Source organism: Pinus tabuliformis, chromosome J (assembly GCF_031772625.1).
Source record: "Pinus tabuliformis cultivar Carrire ecotype Pingquan chromosome J, CPIR1, whole genome shotgun sequence".
Classification (NCBI taxonomy): Eukaryota; Viridiplantae; Streptophyta; class Pinopsida; order Pinales; family Pinaceae; genus Pinus; species Pinus tabuliformis.
Window position 1 is genome coordinate 180,766,511 of NC_142295.1, and position 23,569 is coordinate 180,790,079.

General features: G+C 33.6%; 1 protein-coding gene across 1 annotated transcript; it reads right to left on the reverse strand.

The window, feature by feature from the left end:
- Positions 1–18,600: 18,600 nt before the first annotated feature.
- Positions 18,601–19,509, reverse strand: LOC149226269 (protein S40-1-like). Its single transcript, XM_089375254.1, has one exon. It carries the CDS (start codon positions 19,281–19,283, stop codon positions 18,696–18,698), a length of 588 nt encoding a protein of 195 aa, XP_089231380.1. The 5' UTR covers positions 19,284–19,509; the 3' UTR covers positions 18,601–18,695.
- Between the last annotated feature and the right edge of the window lie 4,060 nt (positions 19,510–23,569).

The following is a 23,569-nucleotide window of genomic DNA, read 5'->3' on the forward strand; positions in this document are numbered from 1 at the left end:
ATGGTCATAACTCTCAATATAGGAAGCAAATTGAGGCAAGTTTTATATCACTGGAAAGGGCTTGATGAGAGACACGTAATGACATCATTGGTTTTGAGTTTTGAAAAAATTGGAAGAGAGAAAAAAAAAATTAGATCCCATCTCGATAATCATACCTTGGAGGTTGGATCATCTTAGTAACATGCCTTCCTTTCACCCCTAGTCAGGTCTATGGGTGGTGAGGGGGTGTGTCACATGGACACTCAATCTGAAATGCCAACCATTTGATCCATAAACTATATAGTTTATGCCAATACATAAGAGGAAGGGGATTTGAAAAGAGAGTTTCTTATTACTCAATTCATTTTTTGAATGGGCTTGTAATGAAGCTCTAATAAATGTAATTGATGCTAAGAATGAACACGATATAGCCATGTTATGTTTCTCCATCTAGATGAGCCATTGATGTCGGTCTCGCCCATTTTTAATAGACAATGAATATTTGCTTGGTTATCAACTCCAATATTTTTGAGATCTTAGGTTATGAAAAAAAGTCCTAAGGTGAAAATGTTTTACGCCACCCTAATTTTTGTGAAAAAATTATTTAAGTTGGTTGTCGTTTAAGAAACAACCTCTTTATAAATTTTGAATTGTGAAGAAAGAGTCCCACAATATGACAATCTTGAGGATTTCCATCTCTTTAGCCAAATTTAAAGCCAACAAAATCCCATACATTTCAGCCTAATTATTGGTTTACTTGCGTGGCCCCTAAAAACACTTAAACACTTATTTTCCTTAGAAATTAAGAATAACCTCTCCAAAGCATACACCCATGACAATAAAATATAATTTACCATACAACCTTATCATCAAATCTTATCCTAACTCATAACATGTTTTTTCCAATCTGCTTAATGAAACACAAAATTCTCATACCTCATCCTTCAAAATGTAAATGGATTGTAGAATCTTGTCATGCCCTAATCCTTCAAAATATAACTGGATTGTAGATTCTTGTTATGCGAGAGCTTAATGACAAAATAAATAGTTAACTTTACAAATGGTTGAATCATGACATATTTTATCCCACCTTTGATTTCTGCATCTTCATCGCCTTAAAATTTCAGCTGTTCGAAAGGTCCTCGTTGATTTCCACATTTCTTTTATAAAGGAACAATCTTGGCAGTGGCATGGTGAATTATGCCAAAAATAACTGGGCATTTAAAGTTAACTATACCTTTAAATATTAAAAATAAGAATTCAAAAACCTAACACACATAACACCCTGTAGCTAGATCTTTGAATATTAACATACATTTTATATCTGACCTGTTAAAATTTTAAACCTCGAAAGCCCAACACGGTGGAGCTCTCGTTTTGCGGGATACATTGGGATTTTGAGACATAGAATTGAAGTATTACAGTAAGACAAGGAAGAAGAAAATTTTATGCCTTAGTTTATCTTTTATCTTTTTAAGAGTGTTTTCAGTATATTTTTCTGTAAAATTTGTTAAGATTTTTTGAAATCACAAGTATATGAGTTGTGTTTTTTTTTTTTAATCTGGAGCATCTCAATATTTCATAAGTGAAAAACACATTTTTGAAAGTCAAAAATAATTTTTTTTACTAAAATTCCAATGTAAATTCCAATGTAATGCAATGGAATATACCCAAAATATTATAATACATCAAATGAATGAGATGAAACTGTGCAAACAATCCAAAATGTTATAACCCGTTACGATCCATGCATAATCAAGCAGTTTCAATCCCTATCGAACTCCGTTTTGGATAAATTCTGAGCCTTATGAGTAAAATAGACGTTTCATCGGTCGTGATGTGAAATGCTTATTCATCTCCTGATAATCTTTTATTTAATTTATATTTTTAAATATAAAATGAATTCCTTGCTCTGCAAAATTTGGACACATTTAAATGATGTAAATTTGAGAATTTATAATTTACTTTATTTTTATTTAATTTTAAATAATATTTTATGCAAAAAATTTATTCAATCATTTAGATAAATTCGGTTATTCTGATTCTATTAGTTATATATATTTATTTTATACATTTCGAAATATTTATTCATTTTTTTAAATTAAATTTTAGGTAACAAACATGTTTGAGTAAATCTAATGATATTTTCGAAATCTAGAGTTAAAATATGGTCATTTCATTGAGAAATTTAGCATTTATTGAACTAATAAAAATTCTAAATTTTCAAGCTTAGTTTTAGGAAAAGAATTAGATTCAATGCCAGGAGAGAAATTCAGCTAAATGTATGTATTATTTATTACATAAATAGTTTATAGAAAAACTTATTTTAATTATTAAATGTTTTTTTGTTTTCCATACTTGGACCGTATAATTTTGAATGATTTAAAATATATTTTAAATGCACAAATATATCTAAGGTTAATCTCCTGAATAACCCTAGAAACTTGAATTATGCTATCAAACTTATTATTTTGTAAAAAATCCAAGTAATTTTAGGTAAAATTTACCAAGAAGGATGACAGTGGCCAGAAAATGACATAAGGGTCTATCAGTTAACAGTTAGAGTACGCTACGTGGATGCCAACTTCGATGACATGTAAGAAATAGTGTACGGGAGGATTCGTGTCATAAAAGTATACCGGTAGGCATTGAAGAAAATGAAGCAACTGATAGAAAAATATATATACGCCAACTTTAATGAGATAAACGATAGAGAAAGATGTATACGCCAACTTTAATGACATGTTATAAGTGGTTAACGACAGGATTCATCAACCTTCTCGAAGTTGACGAAATCATTCATTGACCTTCTTAACAAATGGAATTGAGACCTTTGAGAATACGTTTGTGGAAGGACACGATTCCAATGTGGACAAATATTATGTTCTCTATGTACACAATAGTATGAGATTCATGAAACTTGAAGAGATCACAAGATGTGAGATTTCTTTTGCTATTCTCATAAAGTGAAGTACTTATAGCTGTATAACCATCCCATGTTTGTGAGAAGCCGTGTGCATTGAAGGATGAGCTACAGCTAAGACAAGCAATCTCCTCGAAATGGTAGTGTGGAAAGGGTTCCAATGATCTTCGAGGAACACACCATTCAAGGGAAAATAGATATATGTGCCCTTATGTGAGTTAGAATAAAAATTATTAGATAGAATAAAAAAATGATAATTAGAGAAGGTATATGTGCGCTTATGTGAGTTAGAATGTGAGTTAGAATAAAGTTATTAGATAGAATAAAAATTATTAGATAGAATAGGGTTTATGTGAGTAAAATGAAAATTATTGGATAGAATAAAAAAATTATAATTAGAGAATTCGAGATGTATATGAATAAAATATTTCTGATTAATCAAAATGTTTGGACAATCAGTGTATTATATAGGCACACATAGACAGCCTCTAAAACAATTTTGGATTGTCTAAATAATTCAGATCACCAACTCACAACACAAACTACGAAGACACATCTCATGAAAAATAGACTCAAACACTAACTACGAGGACAAGCTCATCAACTTTATCTAGACTCATCATTTTCACATTATTCCAACATAGCATGGAATTAATGATAGATACAAGGATTTTCATCATGGATGGTGAGACCACAAAGCGAGGACTCCAACTTGTATGGGTAATGCCAACGATCATCAATGACTTGGAGAGGAATTATATTACGTGGGAAGATTAAAAATGGCATGTTATGTCAGAATCAAAAAAATTGTGAAGGATGTCAAATCAAAGGATTATGTCATGAAGAAAATTACATTATAAAGATTACATAAAACCTTGGATCAGTGTCAACTTTTGGTCACATCAAATGGGAGAGTGGAAAGAAGTTGAACTTTGGGCAACTAAGATAATGAGTTGGTTTTGTTTTCAAATGGAGAGCAATGGAAAATTAAATGAATATTATGTTGTCTCGGAAAAAGGAGGAAAATACAAATAATAACATTTAAGGTCAGTATTACTAGGAGATTACAAGACAAATGGTCATTATGAGCACTATAAATAATCAAATGTGTATGTCATGTAAGTGAGAACTTGTGAAAAGTACAACATACACCCTCAATAGAACCTACTGCAAGTCTGTCAAAATAACCTTCAGATCTTCGCGAAGGTACTTAACTATACTTATCATGCAGAAGGATTACATATCTACTAGTTTCACACAATAAATGTGTACTCTGAAGCCCTTATGGCCTAGATCTTCTGTCACATAGATTGACCCTTTCCAGGTAGCTAATCACAATAGATCTATCTAACGAGTTCATGATCTTTACGAAGGGGGTTAATTATACTTATTATGAGTAAATAATACAAATCTATCTGTTTCGTGCATAAACTAAGCTTTAATTCACATAAAACAAATAACATAGAGAAGATACATAAACTTAAACAAAATTAAATAACAAGGCAAAGATGCATCAAAATTTCTTCCCAAAAAATCTTTATTATGAATAAGCATTCAATTTATAGACTTCTCCCCCCTACACACTTAGCTGCAGGGGCTCGTGCACTCAGCTGCAGGAGCCTTCCCCTTTTACCTAAGTACAAGAAACAAATCTTTCCTGCCTTAGCACCTTACCCTTACAATGATTCTTCACGAAAATTTAATATCTAAGACTCCTTATAACTCAACTACTTGTATAATTTTCTTTACAATACCATGCTCCGAGGACCATGGGTAAGTCTCAAAATAGCTCTATCACTTACCCACCTAAGGGACTAAAGCCCTTTTGAATCTACTTAGCTGCGTGCTTCACTTCCACATTTCGTGGAGACTTTACATTCTTTAACAAAAAATATTACAAAAATTCACTTAATTGACAAAATTTGACCGCAAGGACCCCATCCCAACAAGTCATCAAATCAAAGAATACAAAACACATTGATAACAAAGTTCACCTAATGTGGGTTACATCTCTAGGTCTGGTGTCAAGAGTAGAGAGGCCACTTCATTAAATTTTGCAAGATGATTATGAGTACATGGTACATTCTTTGTCATTACAAGGATAAACTCCCTCAACTAGAGTGGCATGTCTCTCCACGAGACATTCTCCTATAGGAGCTCTCACTCATATGGGCCCTCCATTAGCATGACAAAATAATAAATTCTCAAATGACATGGCATACAAGTATCCTTCAACATAATGGTAATAAGGATATCAAAAACAAAATCATCATCTCTGCAAATCAAAAGAAACGCATGGCATCACTGCATCATTTTACTCCACTTCCAGGAATCGGGTTCATCTACCTATATCATATACATTGATAACATATTTCACCTAGTGTGGCATCATTCCGTCTCTATAAAAAAATAGCCTCCAAGGGAAACTTTCAGATTCCTTAAGATTCTATAAAGATTCCTCACTCTTGACTGCCTGAAATTCTACTACTTGGATGAGAAAACTAATCACACCACCAGACTCCTGTGGAAATTATGGTTCGTCTGAGTATAAAATTGACACAATTCTGTCACTGTGAATTTGCACCTTCCAAAGAATCTTTTAGATTCGTCACAAATTCTACGTGGAATATTCTAGGGAATATCTCCCTATAATATTCTAGGTAATATTCCCCTAGAAGATTCTCATCTCAAAAATCATGCCCTGCCTGGGCTGGGTTTTATGTGCACTATTCCGCTCTGTCTCCCTTTGTCATGTCAAATAGCAAAAGATTTGTTTATATAAAATATCAGGCAGATTTACCAATGGTTGTGAGTTGGCATATTGGTAAAAGAAGTAAATCAGTTTGGAGTGAGACTGGTTCTAACCCGCGACCGACATGTTTCCCATGGCGTGTTATATATTTGGTTGTGTTTTTTTGGAGATTCATTTTGGAACTAGCACATGTTGTTTGGACAATGGAAAAGTGGAGCCTCTCGTGGGCAGGTCAGCCAGCGGGTCGGGCGGGTTCGAATCTCGTCTGCCCCGTCACATGTTATACGACATCATTTTCGGTTTCCATCCATAGATCAGTGAGTGGCAGCTCCACCATTGGTAGCTCGCCCTCATAATAATATATAATAAAAACAATGGATCCATTGGGGTGGCAAGGTTGGCATTGCACTCCCCTTTTTTAATATTTATTTTCTTTTTTTTTATAAACAAGGTAGACAATAATTTTCCTCCATATTTTTAGTGTCACCGAAAAAATAACGAGGCAACAAATTCACCTGTTCTAGTTGCTAGAATCCGTGTGCCAAAAAATTCCAAATTGTTGCCTCGTTAGTAGATTCCACTAGGCCTAGTTTGACCAAAAATTTGAGCATGAATACCTTAAGCATACGAAATCAAATTTTATTTTCGTTCACGTTATTGGAATCAAGACGAAAAGTGCTATCATTTGGTCCTCATTTACGTGAAATCTAATAACTTTTAATTTTGAGTCTTTTCGAAGCCACTTCTGAATTCTGAGAATTTTTGGAGCCACCTAGATCATTCCTCCCCACTGAGGAGATTTTGGTCCTCCAAAAGCATGAACATAATCTACAATTTTTATGTTCCATTGTCTGCACAACAAATTTCCTGATAGGCCACACTTCCTTCTCTTTCACGCTTGTTCATCGGAGCCATAAGTGATGAATTGATGCATCCTCTACAAATGTGCAGTACAATATTTGTTAAATACATGCTCAACTAAATGACCAATCATGACCCAAGGATGCCCATGCTTTCCAATAGTTTATAACACACACTCTTTGGTTAATTGTACATCACAATAGAAACCAATACCCCACCTGTCAATAAAAGGCTAAAAATATCATCGTTTCTTTAATAAGTGATAGAAAACATGTCATCACTTTTGCAAATATATCACAACACAAGATTTACAAAATGCAGTCATGAAAAGGTGCCATATCTCGTAAAACCATCTCTCGCTCATCAAAGTGAATGGGTCATCATCCTAGAGCTGATTCTCTTGTTGAAGAACTTTTTCAACTAGTTCCTTCATGGGCACTTTTCCGTTAAGACGATGCTCTGGATGGAGCCTCCAACATGTGGATCTTTGATGTCCACCTCTATTGCAATGATTGAAAAAAGTCTTCTTCCTCTAGACCTGCTTAACCTTCTTCCTTCCTTGATGTGGAGAAGGCCTTTCACATCTCGTCCTCTTTCTTGCTACCATTCTATTCAAGTACTTGACAACCACATGGTTATGTAAATCATAGAAAGTACATTGTATTATACACCATGAATTTTTCTAATTATTAACAATATGCTTGTAATCAAAATGAACTTTAGAATACTGCGAATTTTTATACATCTCTTAACTGGTTCCGGTGCAACCCTCGTTATGGGAGCTTGCCCTAGCTCTTCCTCTGCAATGTGCACTGTCATGGGATGATTGTGATGTGTCCCAATCATCCTCTTTCTATGATGGTTTCAAAAATTCCTTGGAATATTCTTCTACCTTAAAACACTCTCCTTCAGTGTATCCCATCTTGGTAAGGAGTCTCAGGATGGTTCCTGAAATGGGTACCTTAAGGCTTTCAATAGAAATAATGTCATGTAAAAATGAAACTAAAGAATTATCAAAATTGTTTAACTCAGTTGTTGGTTCTGAAGAAGGTGATGATGGATTTGCTAAACCATCATTGCACTTCAACTCTTCCAAGGCCTCTTTTGTGGAACATAACTAAAGTTGCAATCTCTACTTCTCCTCTTTTTCTTCACGTAGAAGTCTCCTTAATTTAACATTCTCTGCTTGAAGGCTCTGATTGATCTCCTCATTTGAATGATGAGAAGATGATGAAGAAGAAGAATGTTCACTCGGGAGGGTAGATGGAGCATTGTCCTCTACTCTTGCTTTCTCTTGTTCCTCTCTTACCATCTTCTTCTCATAATATGTATACATTAAATCTACCATGTTGGCAATCTTGTAGAAGGCCTTATAGAGATCTTTGGCATCCTCCATTTTCCATCTCGCTGCATGTTCAATCTCTGGTTATCATTCCCATTTGAAATTCAAATAAGTGAGAAGATTGCTATGATACCAAACTTGATCTAGATCTCTTGAGTTACTGGAATTTACCAAGATCTTTTATTTTTTTCATGTTAGTAGAATAGTATGAAAGACCACATCTCTGTAATTTAACAAGAAGAGGATAGATAATGACAACCATCAAATCAAAGAACACAAAACACATTAATAACGTAGTTCACCTAGTGTGGGTTACGTCTCGAGGCCTGGTGTCAAGAGTGGGGAGGTCTCTTCATTAAATCCTGTAGGATGATGATGAGTACATGGTACATTCTTTGTCATTACAAGGATAAACTTCCTCAACTATAGTGCCATGTCTCTCCACGAAAAATTATCCTATAGGAACTTTCACTCATATTGAAACTTCTTCAGCATGGTAAGATAATAAATTCTCAAATGACGTGGCATACAAGTATCCTTCAATATAATGGTAACAAGGATCTCAATAAAAAAATCATCATCTAAGCCAATCAAAAGAAAGACATGACATCATTGCATCATATACCTCCACTTCCAGAGATAGCCTTAAAATGAAAAGCTTTACTGACGAAATGGACATCGCCATTGAGTTTGTGGTGTGAAATTGTGTCAAACGACTATAAACTTGACCCCGTTCTGACACCATCAAAATCTGGACCCTCAGAAATCTCGAAGGTTCCCCCAAAGATTCCTTCTTGGAGACGGGTGAAGAATCCACCACTCAGAAGGAAATTCATAGCACACCGCTGGAATACTTTAGGGAATATTCTCATCTCGAAAAATGTGCCCTTCTTCGGTTGGGTTCCATGTGCATTGTTCTGCTCCACCTACCCTTGTCCTGTCGAATGGCAGAAAATGTGTTTATATAAAATATTGGGTGGATTCATGAATGGTGGTCGGTTGGTGTATTTTTAAAAGAGGTAAATCAGTCAGGGGTTGGTTGGGCTCCAACCCACATCCCACCCATTTCCAATGGCGTGTTGTATATTTGGTTGTGTTTTGTTGGCAGTTTGTTTTGGAATTTCCACATGTTGTTTGGGGGGTGGTCAAGTGGGGTCACCTGTGCATGGGTAGGCGGTAGGTCAGGCGGATTCGAATCCTACCAACCCCGTCATAGGTTATGCGATGCCATTTTTTGGTGCCCGGTTGTAGGCCTTTCGATGGCGAGTTTGCCGTTGGCAGCCTGCCCCCATATTAATATATAATAAAAACAATGAATCGGGTGGGGTGGCAAGGTTGGAAGCCCACCTCCTCTTTTTGATATGTTTTTTTATTTTTTTATAAAAAAATAAAACAAAACATTTCCACTAGATTTTTAGGGTCACCATCAAAATTAAAGAGTCGACATATTCCCCCATTCCTGTGGCAGGAATCGGTGCGTCGAAAAATTTCAAATTGTTGCCTCGTTAGTGGCTGCCACTAAGCCTAGTTTGATTGAAACTTTGACCCCGAATATCTTGATCATACAAACTATGATTTTAGTTTCGTTTATGTTGTTAGAATCAAGATGGCGAGCATTACGATATACTCCTAGTTGGGGTGAAATCTGCGAATTTTAGTTTTTAAGTCTTTTCTAAGCTACTTCTGAATTCTGATCATTTCTGGAGCCACCTGGATCAAATTCATACAAAAAGTAATAATTTCTTCAATGACCAAAACATTCACAGAGATTATACATGAATTAAAAGTTTGACATCAATAGCTTTGCAATACCCTATGGGTAGTATACTCATATATAGGCCAAATGTTTAACCACCCTTTTTCCATGGAGAAACTAAAAAATCATAACACATTGAATACTCATAAGAAAAAAATAATTATAATGCACGTCTTAGCTAACATGTAGAAGATAAAATTCAATGGTATAACTAAACAATGTCTAGTACAGACTTTCTCTTATGAACAAGGTATTGATATATGCACACAACAATCTCTTATTACAAACAATATTATGCATTTACTGATGACTCTCAAACACCTATAACAAGTACATAAGCATGCAAATATTTTCATACCTCTTTCAATACAAGGCTTTCTCCATTATAATATCAACAAATCAAATAATCAATCTTGCAAGGTCATAGAGTCATATCACTAACATTAATGTATATAAACATGAAGATCAATAAACAATTGTTTCTAATCCCTATAAAGATCCTCATGATAGTCTCTTCAGAACAAGATAAGGCACTTGGTTATACAAGGTTCAACAATAAACCTCTGCCAACCATACTAAAATGGACATGAGTCCCAACTTGATGCTTCAGATCTTGTAGTTTCACTAGATAAATATAAGAAGTGTTGATCGTACAACATAATATATAACAACCATTACCACTATTATATGGTTCGCATTCACTGAAAAATCTAAGGGAACCTCCAACAATTAAAATTCTTAGAAAAATATGATCAATGATAACTATAAAGGGTTTGATAATATTCAATTTCTCTAGAACTATAATGATATTCCAAAGATTTCTTATTCATAACATGTCAAAAGATGACCTTTATACCAAAACCAAACCATGACATCTCTGAACACTTTTCCTTGAGATCATTGAATGCTCAGTTACATCTGGGCCCTTGCACACTGGTGAAATCAATCCTATAGTAATTTGGCACTTATGCACACAACAGTAACACTTTGGATCAAAACACGTTAAATCTTCAACTCAACTATAAAGAATAATTGCAGAACTAGTTGGTTCAAAGAAAATGGTCATCCGCACTTCCTTAAACCTGTTTCAAATCAAATTATAACATTTATCAAAGAATATGAATGTCACTAATGCTAGAGTCAAGAAACAAATATTCCTAGTGTGAAACATCTAACATATGTCTATGGGTATTTATAGTCTCTACACCTTATGATTACCATAGGAAAAATCATTGATTTTTTGATGGATTTTGTTAACTAGATGAAATAGACTTTGATTACCCTTGATCACATCAATTTATTGGGAAATTTGATGGTTTGGCCCATGGTCCTTTAATTTTCTTCACCTATAGGCATCATCACAAGGATAAGTCTAGCTCCTTGGGATGATAACCACATGGACACAATGAGCACCAAGAAAAGATGTTGAATCATCTATCTATGCTAGTTAGCTCTGTTGTGAAGATGTGCTAATTTAAGGAAAATCATAGGTGCTCTACCCAAAACTCTGCAACATTTCTACATCGCCTTGCCATGCACCTCCAGATCTTGTCCAACCACTGTATCCTCTACCAACTCATCTACAAACACCAAACCATCATCAAAAGCTCTTCTACAACATGTTTGCAACCACCTGATCATAATGCATAAGCATGGTGACTTTTTGACATCAATGCCAACCTAACTAGCACCATGCTAGCAACAAGCTTGTCTTAAAAGGTTTTGGATGGAGAATTTGAAGGTAGTAATGGTATCATCCACCATATAGGCTTTCCACAAAATTTTGGGTTCTTTCATAGCTACTTCAAGAACTCACTATCCTTCAATAAGTTTTCCTAGCTATGAAGTGTCTACTAATGGTTTTTGAAGTTTCCTTACGACAATCCCTAACTATGGAATAAAATTATCAAGGGGATACTCATTTTTCTTACTTGGGTCTCATTCTTCTAAATAATCTCCATCGGTATCCCCCTACCCTTCTGGAAAGTCCTGGTATTCACCTTATACTATTACAAATGATTCAAACATCCTTGGACTTGCTTATGAGATAGATGATTCATGGAATTACATCTCTAAAATGTTTTCCCCTAAGAAAAATGACCCAATATTCCATCCTCTGAGAAATTTCTCTTTAAGTGGATTGTTTATGAGATACTATTTTCTGAGAGTTCACCCTCGGCGTAGATGATTCTACTTCTACATTCAAAATTATTTCCCAATAAATTTCACGCATCCTATGTCTTTATTTCTAATTCCTCCACGTCCCCTTCTTCGTGCACAATTAGCATTTTTTGGATCGCCACACTTCTCTTCTTCTTTATTCATGCATTCTACATATCTTAATTCGCATAAGAAAACAATGCCAACTATGTTTTCTTCTAGTTTAATAACCTGCTTGATAATAGTGCTAAAATGTTGGGAAATTTCATTATCCTATTAAAAACAATACAACCAGTTAACATAAGTTATTGACCAAGATAGGTCTTCTTATTTCAAGGATATTGTGCCTAGTCTGTTAGGGAATCAATGATTCACTAACATTAACTAATTCCTAATGTAATTTCTTCTATCATGATTCCATAAAAAGGACACATCCCATAATCAAATCCTAGTGCTTGGTGTAAATTATTCCACAATAGTAGGAATTAAAAGCACACTTCTTTCCATTTTGGAATTAAAATCTCAATGTTGAAAACAACTCTTGCATCAAAAGGAAAACACTCTCCGCTAAGTTCTAGGAATGTAAATTACTCTTTGCAGGATGGAAACAATATTCAATCACTATTTATAGAAAGGAAATGAGACTCAGTTAGTCAGCACAATCAGATGCTCACTTGCATAAATGAAATATTTTAACACCACAATTAATGAAAAATCATTCACCAATTCCATGTGACATAACCAATTATAAAATTGAGAGGTTACTATTGTAACTACATCAATAATGTCAGGCTTGAAACAATAAAGGATATCATTATTAAACAATATTAGCTACATGTAACAACAATACATAATAGTAACCTATAACAATAATTAGTAACATGAATCAAGTAAGAGCAAGCAATAATCATCAATGTGTAACAATAACCTAATCAACACTCTATAATAGTAATCAACCATAGAAATCTGTAGCAGAAGGAAGTAATAATAGTAACAATATAATTCATTAAAGTCCTATGATGGCTACAATTAAGTAAGAAAGACCTATATTCAAGAACTCCTGCAAAATATAACGAGTAATCACAATATGCTAATCATGTAAAACATAAATAACAACAGTTGATTTGAATTCCAAAAATCTAACTCACAACACACAAGCTAATGAAACAAATAGTTACGTTATTTTGTATAGTCACAATAGCCCTTCCTAAACAAGAGGGCACTTCCTGCTTAGGATGGAGTTGGAGGAAAACTCATGGCCTACAAATTACACAGTAATTCATAAAATGAGCCATGAACTTGTTGAGCCTTGCATTAATGGTAAAAGAAAAGAACATAGTAATATTCATAGAGAAAATAATGCTATCTCCCTTCTCGGGGCAAGGAGAACCCCTTTTCTATGATTTTCCCTTACATCCAATCCTATCAATCAATCAAAATAGGGTGAGCCATGAGAATATTTTGATTCTCAAGCTATCTAAATAAAGTTAACTAAGATTTCTTTAATAACAAATACAAAAAAAATAATAGAAATAGATTTATTTCCAGAACAACAACTAGACTATCAGATGACTAGAAACATTGAGACTGTAACAGCCATGGCCATGTTGGCCACATTGTTTAGGAGAATTGGATCCCCACTAACACAACAAACCGTGTTGACCACATTAGGTAACAATGTACAATAAAACTACCCAAAAATAATATCGAGGATTTGAAAATAACAACATGGAAAAATAATGTCACTTGGATATATTTTAGTAGCCACAAAGTGGAATACTAGATGAACAACGATCATGTCCACCTGTAGTGGTAACATCATCAAAATTTTGAGTAACAACATCTTTCCATCTTGAAGTAACAACATCTTGCCATCTTGAAGTAACAACATCATGACAATACAAGGTAACAACATCATGTCAAATTGGAGTAACATCACTGTGAAGATAGTGGAGCAACAACATCCTAGCCTAGCTGGGTCATCCTGTAAGCATTTTTCTCAATGTCTTGTCAGTAATAACACCCAAAATAGCCATTCCTCTTTCAAATGTAAGCAACTCTTAGTTGGGAGTGACAAAAAGATTTTGCATGCCTAAATCAACAGATAAGATATTGGAAAAAAAATATCTATCCATTGATGGTAAAATAGACAAAAAGATAAGAGAAAAGGTGACAAGGATAAGCCAATTCCTAAACCCAACAACTTATTACATCAATTCAAAGGAACAACAATCTGTAAAGAAACACTATTACATGAAACAATATTTAGCCAAAATGTTCATTTAATCTGAAGATTTTCTAAATTAAGCTTACTTAATTATCATCTACAATCCTTCTTTAATTACTTGAAAGCCAAAAGACCTTTTTATAAAACTCAGATATTTCTATTTATAAAATAAAACTAGTTTAATTATTAAATAAAACAAAATTAACTATTCAGAAATCTATGTAATATATATATTCAATAAACCATAAATCATAAGAAAATGGCTATGTAATAACCACCACATAACTAGTTAATTGAAAGCTTCAATTCATTCATGCTCATCTTCATAAATTGTTCCTTGATTAAGGAGTCCATCCCATACATTGTAATATTGAAACACTTGTTGTTTTTAGCAATTCTGACATAGGTTCTCCTATATGAAACATTTTATTTAAAATTTCTATTCTAGACAAATAGAATTCACTTGAGTCATCTTTCAATCTTCACGGATCATATAGTTCTAAATATGGCTACATGTGAAGGAAGAAATTTCTTGTCTTTTTCTTCCTTTCCTATGTTTCTTCCAACATGTCCATAATTACTAGGAGATGTAAACATCGTAAGTTAGAATAAAACTTGTTATCGTCAGTAAAACTGAAGATGTAATCTTAAGTTTTCTTTAATGGTTTATGACATTGGTCATTCATATCTTTTTCTTTTTTAAATTTTAAAATAAATAAATGAATATATATAACATGAAAACGGTTAATTTTGGTGATAATAAAAATATAATGATGGAAAATTTTATTAAAGTGTAGAAATTTTAGTGAATATTATTTATATTCAATATTAAAAATCTAAAATGTTTAGAAATATTTCTATGAAAAGATTTAAATTTTTAGGAGTTTTATATAGCTTTTATAAAGCTTTGGTGATTTTTAAGGTTAAAAAAAGTATCCTTTTGAATTTTGGTGAATAAAAAGTTAGAAACTATTGTATCACTTTTAGGAAAAAGCATGGAAAAAGGCCCTAGGAGAGATTTAGCCCATAAATTTTTCATGCTCCTAAAATGAGGATTGGAATCAAAATTCATCTTAAAAATACTAAGAGTTTTTCCATAACACAATTTTATTTCATAATTATGAAAAAAATGATATCAAGTCAATGAAAACATATATCTACAACGTTTCAGAACTTGATGAGATTTAAAAAGGAAAATTGTGCACCAAATAGATTTAAAAGTCAAAATTTATCAAGAAAATAGATAAAAAGTTTTTCATTGATCATCCATCTTCTTAATTTTTAGTGCCCAATTTTTCTTTGCATAGGAGCTCTAAAAAAATTTATTTATGTCACCCAAAAACATTTGCATCAACACACTAAAAATATTTGTTTCCCATCCCTGCCTACTTTTCCTTTAGTTTCTATAATGCTCCCAGAAAGAAAAATTCAACGTCTTTTCCTTTTCCTATTGGTAACATTTCCTTCATTTTAAGCTTTTAATAAACTTTAAAAATTATCTTTTCATAGGCCTAAAAACTTTAGTATCAACCTCATATGTGTGCACAACTTAGGCAAGTCCTGATGACTTGAAGGCATGACCTGAAGGAGCATTATATATATATATCTATATATATATATATATATATATATATATAGAGAGAGAGAGAGAGAGAGAGAGAGAGAGAGAGAGAGTTACGTGAGATCGGGACTCTTAAGGTTCCAAAGGTAATAAGGCTCAAGCCTCAACTCACCATATGGGCAAGCGTTATTACCAAGTGCCAAGGTAAAGGCAACCCATTATAATTATGCATATAAACCAAAGGGGTTATGCTTAAGTTGTGGCGCCATACAGTTAAATGTTATAACAAACCATCAAATGGGGAAATGACTAAGGTTAGGAAAAGGATTAAATTGAATCTGTGCCACCAATTGGATGGAGGCAGCATAGCGTTAAGATGAACCAAAACCATGTATATTTGAGGAATTCATTCTACGGGGAAGTAGGGCCATTGGTGGGACCTTAAGGCCATGTAGGTCAATGACATGGACTGGGTTGATGTGGAACTCACTTGGTGTGACACAAGGCACCCTGATTCAGACTTTTAGCAAGACCAAAGGGGCCAAAAGTAAGTGATATGTGGCACTCCTGAAGGAGGCCACATGGATCGGTTGATGTCATCATAACGTATCGAGGCCTCAAAATTCTGGCAATAGCTGAGATCATAAAAACATAAGCTTTTACAACATTTTTTGAGAAATCATTGGGCACCTAGCCATAGGGTGTGTGGCATTGGAAGCAATTTCAAATCAACGATAGATGAAATATTAGATGGATATTGTCTCTCACAGTCATTGGTAAGGTTTATGTTGTAGAGCACCAAACCACCAACAGAAACCATGAAAGTGTGCAAACTGTTGGCCAATGTTGATGGACGCTGGCAGATAGGAGCATTGGTAGAAGACAGCGAGAATTCATTAGATTTTTTACCTTTGTACAGATTCAAAGTTGTGTTAAGGTGAAAAGGCTAAGAATTCAGGGAGTGACAAAATCTGATAGATGAAAACTCTCTCATTTGTTGATGTAAACTAATTTTTTTTTCCTGCCTCCTCACCATTAGAGGAATTGCATGAAGGCACTAAGAGGGATGTCTGAGGTTTAAGGTAGGGTTACATGGCAACCCATGGTGGCAACCACATAATAATTATGGGGTGCTCATCTAAACAACCATGTGGGCACCATGCCGGGGCAAGAGGTCGTGACCAAGCTTGAGAGGCTAGATTTTAAATGGTCATAACTCTCAAGAAGCGTTTTGAGGAAAATTTTATATCATTGGAAATGGATTGATGAGACAAACATAATGGCATCATTGGTTTTGAGTTTTGAAAAACTTGGAAAAGAGAAAAAAAATTAGACCCGATCTCTGTAATTGTATCTTTGAGGTTGCATCTTCTTAGTAACATGCCTCCCTTTAACCCTTAGTGAGGTCTATGGGTGGTGAGGGGGTGTGTCACATTGCCACTCTAATTGAAATGCAAACCATTTGATCCATAAACTATATAGCTGATGCCAGTACGCAAGAGGAGGGGGATTTAAAAGGAGACCTTCTTATTACTCAAATCATTTTTTCAATGGGCTTGCAATGAGGTCTAATAAAATTAATTGATGCTAAGAATGAAGAGGATATAGCCATGTTATGTTTCTCCATCTAGAGGAGCCATTGATGTCAGTCTCACCCATTTCTAATAGGCATGCAATATTTGCTTGGTTATCAACTACAATATTTTTGAGATCTTAGGTTATGAAAAAAAGTCTTAAGGAGAAAATGTTCTAAGGCACCCTAATTTTTGTGAAAAATTTGTTCAAGTTGGTTGTCCTTTAAGAAACAACTTCTATACATATTTTGAATTGTGAAGAAAAAGTCCCACAATATCACAATCTTGGATATTTCCATTTCTTTAACCAAATTTAACGCCAACAAAAAACCATACATTTCAGCCTAATAGTTGGTTTACTTGCCTAACCCCTAAAAATACTTAAATACTTATTTTACTTAGAAATTGAGAATAACCTCTCCAACTCACACACAAGCGCCAATAAAATATAATTTACCATACAACCTTCTCATCAAATCTTATTGTAATCCATAACATTTTTTTTCCAAACTGCTTAATGAAACGCAAAATTCTCGTACCTCATCCTTCAAAATGTAAATGGATTGCAGAATCTTGTTATCCGAGAACAGCTAATCCTTCCAAATATAACTGGATTGTAGATTTTTGTTATGCGAAAGTTTAATGACGAAACAAATAGTTAACTTTATAAATGGTTGAATCATAACTTATTTTATCCCAACCTTTTATTTCTGCATCTTCATCGCCATAAAATTTCAGCGATTCCAAAGGTCCTCGTTGATTTCCACATTTCTTCTATAAAGGAACTGGAGGCATTTTATTTCTGCTTCTTCATCGCCATAAAATTTCAGCTATTCCAATGGTCCTCTTTGATTTCCACATTTCTTATATAAAGGAACTGGAACAATCTTGGCAGTGGCAGGGTGAATTATACCAGAAATAACTGGGCGCTTAAAGCTAACTGTACCTTTAAATACTGTAAGTAAGAATTCCAAAACTTAACACCCTGTAGCTAGATCTTTGAATATTAACATACATTTTATATTTGACCTGTTAAAACCTCAAAAACCCAACACAGTGTAGCTATCGTTCAGACACATAGAGTAGAGTTGAAGTATTTCAGAAGCACAAGGAAGAGTTCTCTTTTATGCCGTAGTTTATCTTTTATTTTTATATTTTTTATGAGTGTTTTCAGATATTTTTCCTGTAAATTTGCTTAAAATTTGTGAGAGATTTTTTGAAATCACAAATTTGAGTTGTGAATTTGTTTTAATCATTTTAATTTGGTACATTTAAATATTTCATAAATGAAAAATACGTTTTTAAAAATCAAAAATAAAAAATGTACGAAAAATACGTTTTTAAAAATCAAAAATAAAAAATTTACCAAAAATTATTTTGCCATATTCCTACAAAAACATCCCAAAAAAACTTATAATAATTAGAAAACTCATTATTTATTGATATCAATTGCAGAGTGATTTACAATTCTAACACCTAAGAATCTGGAATTTCAATCCAAGTTACATAAATTTATTACAACCATATATAATATATCAAAACCGAATGATTGAAGATACTTCATTCAATAAAACCAGTAATAGTCCAGACCGCATCTCTTGCTTTGAGTGTCCTCCCAACGCCTTCATATACAGAGGACGAAGTTACTCCACTCCGGTCACGTTGCCTGGCAATGAGTTCATGAGGTGGGATCATCTGTCTCTCACCATCCTCTCCTCCATCATCATCGCTGGTATCATCATCAACTAACCCAGGAATTGTACTCCACCAATTCTGATTGTTCTTTTCCTCCCATGACATCTGAGACCACTCCGGGATATTCACAGGTGCAGAAGACTGGTACCTCATTCTCCTCTTATTATTCACTTCATTATTTGATTCCTTCCTGTGAATCTTTACTGATCTCCTGCTATTGTCATCATTTACATCCTTTCCCATGGATCTACCCACTGCAACACTAATACAACAACTTTCCTTAAAACCAACCTGCTCAGAGGTCTGTGTATCATTACTTCCCCATATATGCTCCTCATTAAACTCTTGCATCCACTCAGATTTCTCCATCCCTCCAGATCGTTGAAAATCAAAGAACTTGTAAATATGATTATCTTCCTTAAACCTCCCCAGCATCGATTTTCTCCCTTCCATGACAACCCAAGAACTTTCTGCTATGGTTTTCTTCAAAATCCCAGCAATCCGATTCCTTAGATTGTATATAAGGCCGATCAGATTGACCCAATTCTAAGCTTCTTAGCTCCACACAAAATTTTACCAAGATTGCACTGACCAAACTCTTGATCCCTGCATACAAGCACACCCAACTCCTAAAATTGATATAATTTTAACAATGCCTTATCGGTTACTCCCCATTCAACACCAATAGCCCCCCTCTTATAAGTGATCATACTCCTAATTGATTACCAATAAAATAAAATAAAATGATGTGAAGTTGAATTCAAAATTCAAGACTAACTATCGACGATATTGGTTTTTGATCTAATAAAATGAAAATTAATTCAAAATTAACTATAGTTAATGGTATTTTTTTTAAGGTCGGAGGTTGTTGAATTTGGTGAAAAGTAGAATATTTTGTTATTCCAAAATATTCTAAGATAAAAAATTTAAATCCCACTCTCTTAGAAACCACCACACCTAGGCAAAGTATATTATTGAAAACTACAATCTTTTACCATCCTTCACTCATCGGATTGTCTCTCAGATGCGTTTTATTCTATAAGGATTTTGATGATCTAGATAAGGACACTGAAGTTGCTTGTATTTTTGGTAAGCTTCCCATGTAAATTCGACTGAAATTTTGACAATGGAATATATCCAAAATCCAGCAAATGAATGAGATGAAACTGTGCAAACAATCCAAAATGTTATAACCCGTTACGACCCGTGCAAAGTCAAGCAGTTTGAATCCCTGTCGAACTCCGTTTGGATAAATTCTGAGCCTTCTGATTAAAAGAGACGTTTCGTCGGTCATGATGTGAAATGGTTATTCATTTCCTTTATTTAAATTATATTTTTAAATATAAAATGAATTCCATGGTTTGCAAAATTTAGACACATTTAAATTATGTAAATTTGAAAATTTATAATTTATTGAATTTTAAATAACATTTTATCTAAAAAATAATTATTCAATCATTTAGATAAATTTAGTTTTTATTTTATTAATTGGTTGTCAAACTAGTAGTGATGACAACCATATCTAGTTGTTATTAACGAATGTAGGGTGACTCATCACCCTTATCAAGGAAAACCACGCCAGCCAACTGAAATAACCCGGTGGTGGTCAGTAAGGGGGTAAGCTTTCACTAGTGAGAGATGCCTTTAGGTCTTGGGCGGTTAACCTATTTTCTTAGGTCCTAAGAAGATGAGCTTTGAGCCAAGCAGAAACAGTGTTAGGGCATACTCTAACCCCATTCTTATTCTATTAATTATATATATATTTTTTATTGATTTTGAAATATTTATTATTTTTGTCAAATTAAATTTTAAGTTACAAACATGTTTGAGTAAATCTAATTAAATTAAAAACATGTGTTTCTTAAAAAGTTATATTTTCAAAATCTAGAATTAAAATATTCTCATTTCATTATGAAGTTTAACATTAAATTTTGAAACTTAGTTTAAGGAAAAAAAATTAAACTCAATGCCCAAAAAAAATTAGACTCAATGCCCCAAAAAAAAAGTAAATAGAGAGAAATTCCTATAAATGTATGTATTATTACCGTAAAAATAGTCCATAGAAAAAGGTACTTTAATTATTAAATGCTTTTTTTTGGTTCTCCATAATTAGAGATTATAATTTTGAAAAAAATTATGATTTTGTAGGGTATAGGATACATTTTTAAATACTAAACCCTTAAAAACATGGATTATGCTCTAAAACATACTATTTGGGAAAAAAATCGAGTAAGTTTAGGTAAAATTTACCAAAAGGGATGACGGTGGCCAGAAAAGGACATAAGCGTCTAGAGTTAACAGTTAGAGTACGCTATGTGGATGCCAACTTCGATGACATCTAAGAAATAGTGTACGAAAGCATTCGTGTCATAAAAATTTAACGGTGTACGGTAGGCATGAAAGAAATTGGAACAATTGATAGAGAAATATGTATACGCCAACTTTAATGACATGTAATAAGTAGTTAACGACAGGATTCATCCACCTTCTCCAAGTTGAAACGTCTGCAATGACGTAATAAATAGTTAACGAAATCATTCATTGACCTTCTTGAAGGAAGAAATCTCTGTAAGAAAACAGTGCTTAATACGTTTGTAGAAATAGACGATTGCAATGTGGACACATTATGTTCTCTATATACACAATATAATATCGTATGAGATTGATGAAACTTTTGAAGAGATCACACGAGGTGAGCTTTCTTTCGCTATGCTTATAAAATGAACTAGTGACGGGGATGAGCCACAACTCAAAACTAGAAATCTCCTCCAAATGGTAGTGTGGAAACATGGGTTCCAATAATATTGAAACACACTATTCATGGTAACATAGGTATATCTGTATACGAGACTTTACAACTATAAATATGTGACTTAGAATAAAAATTAGGAGATACAACAAAAAAAAATTATAATTAGAGAATTAGATAGATGTAAATGAATAAAATATTTTTCAAAGATTAAAATGTTTGGACAATTAGTATATTATATAGTTATACATAGACAATTTCTAGGGAAATCTAGATCCAAACAATTCGATCACCGACTCACAACACAAATTACCAAGACACAACTCATGACAAATAGACTCAAACACTAACTACTAGGACACAGCTCATCAACTCTATCAAGACTCATCATTTTGACATTATTCCAACATCCCCTCTTAATGGAGAAATGGATTTTGAACAATGCCTAGTTGTTGTCTACATATTTCAAATTTCATTTTCCAAGAGGCTTGGTAAAGATGTCATCTACATTCTCGCTTGTATTATAATAGACTAAATGAATCCCATTTGATTGTATCATTTCCCTTACAAAATGATGTTGGACTTCAATATGTTTTGTTCTGGCATGATAAACTAGATTATTTGTCAACTTAATGGAACTCTCATTGTCACATTTGATACTTGTTGGTCCTCTTTGCTTTTCTCGAACATCTTCAAGAATCCTTCTTAACCAAATAACTTCACAAGTTGCATTGGTGAAACCTTTGTATTCAAATTCTGTGGATAACAAAGAAACAATTGGTTGTTTCTTGCCGCTCCATGGTATGATTCCCAATCCTAAATTGAATGCATATCTAGAGGCTAGTCTTTTGTCATCAAGATTTCAAGCAAAATTTGAATCAGAAAATCCTTCCAACTCAACATCATATTCATTAGCCTACAAAATACCAAACTAAAGTGTTCTCTTCAGAGATCGAAGGACTTCCTTGTTGTTTTCTAATGGCTTTCACAAGGCTTAGCCATAAGCTAACTAAGGACGATGATAGAATATGCTATATCTGGCATGGCATGGTAGTGGTGAGGTAGTTCAAAATTCCTACAAATTGACGATACAAAGTTCCATTCACCTATTTAGATCCATCATCACTGTACAACTTGGCACTGTGTTCCAAAAGAGTAGACATTGGCTTGCATTTAAACATGTAAAATATTTCAAGGATTGTCATTACATATTTGCTTTGTGCGATGACTGTCTTTCCAAATTCCCTCCAAATTTCAAGACCAAAACAATAATGCAATTCACTAAGATTCTTCATTTCAAATACTTGTGACAATTGAATGTTAATTTCTTCAATCAATGTAAATGCATTGTCTCTCACAATAAGATCATCAACATATAAAGGTATCAAGGCAATATTCCCATATGCATCTTTGTTGATGTACATGTTAGGATCACCTTTTCTTCTCACAAAACCTTTTTCATAAAAGAATGAATCAATTTTCACATACCAAGATCTTGCTGCTTATTTCAAACCAATCCAAACTTTCTTTAATCTGCAAACAAGATGCTCATGTCCCTGCTTTACAAATCCTTCAGGCTGAACCAAATAAAATTGTTCTTTTAATTCACCATTCAAGAAATCAGATTTGACATCTAACCGATGCATTTTCCAATTTCGTTTTGTAGCTAATGCTATCTTGATTCTAATCTTATAGCTACAGGTGCAAAAGTATCTCCATAATCAATGCCTTCCTTTCGTGAATAGCCCTTTGCAAACAATCTACCTTTATACTTATCAATATTTCCATTAGCATTAAACTTTAGTTTGAACAACCATTTGGATCCTGTGGGAACTTTATTTTAGGCAATTTTGTTAATTCTAGTGTGTCATTCTTCATTATGGAGTTATATTCTTTATTCATTGCATATCTCCATTCTTTATATTCTTGAGATTCTTTATAACTTGAGGGTTCTACAACATTCATTACATGAGACATCAATGCACAATCT

What these genes read in the sequence shown, in the direction of transcription:
- LOC149226269 (XM_089375254.1), bottom strand. Translation starts at nt 19,283, where the DNA reads ATGGAAGGGAGAAAATCGATGCTGGGGAGGTTTAAGGAAGATAATCAT.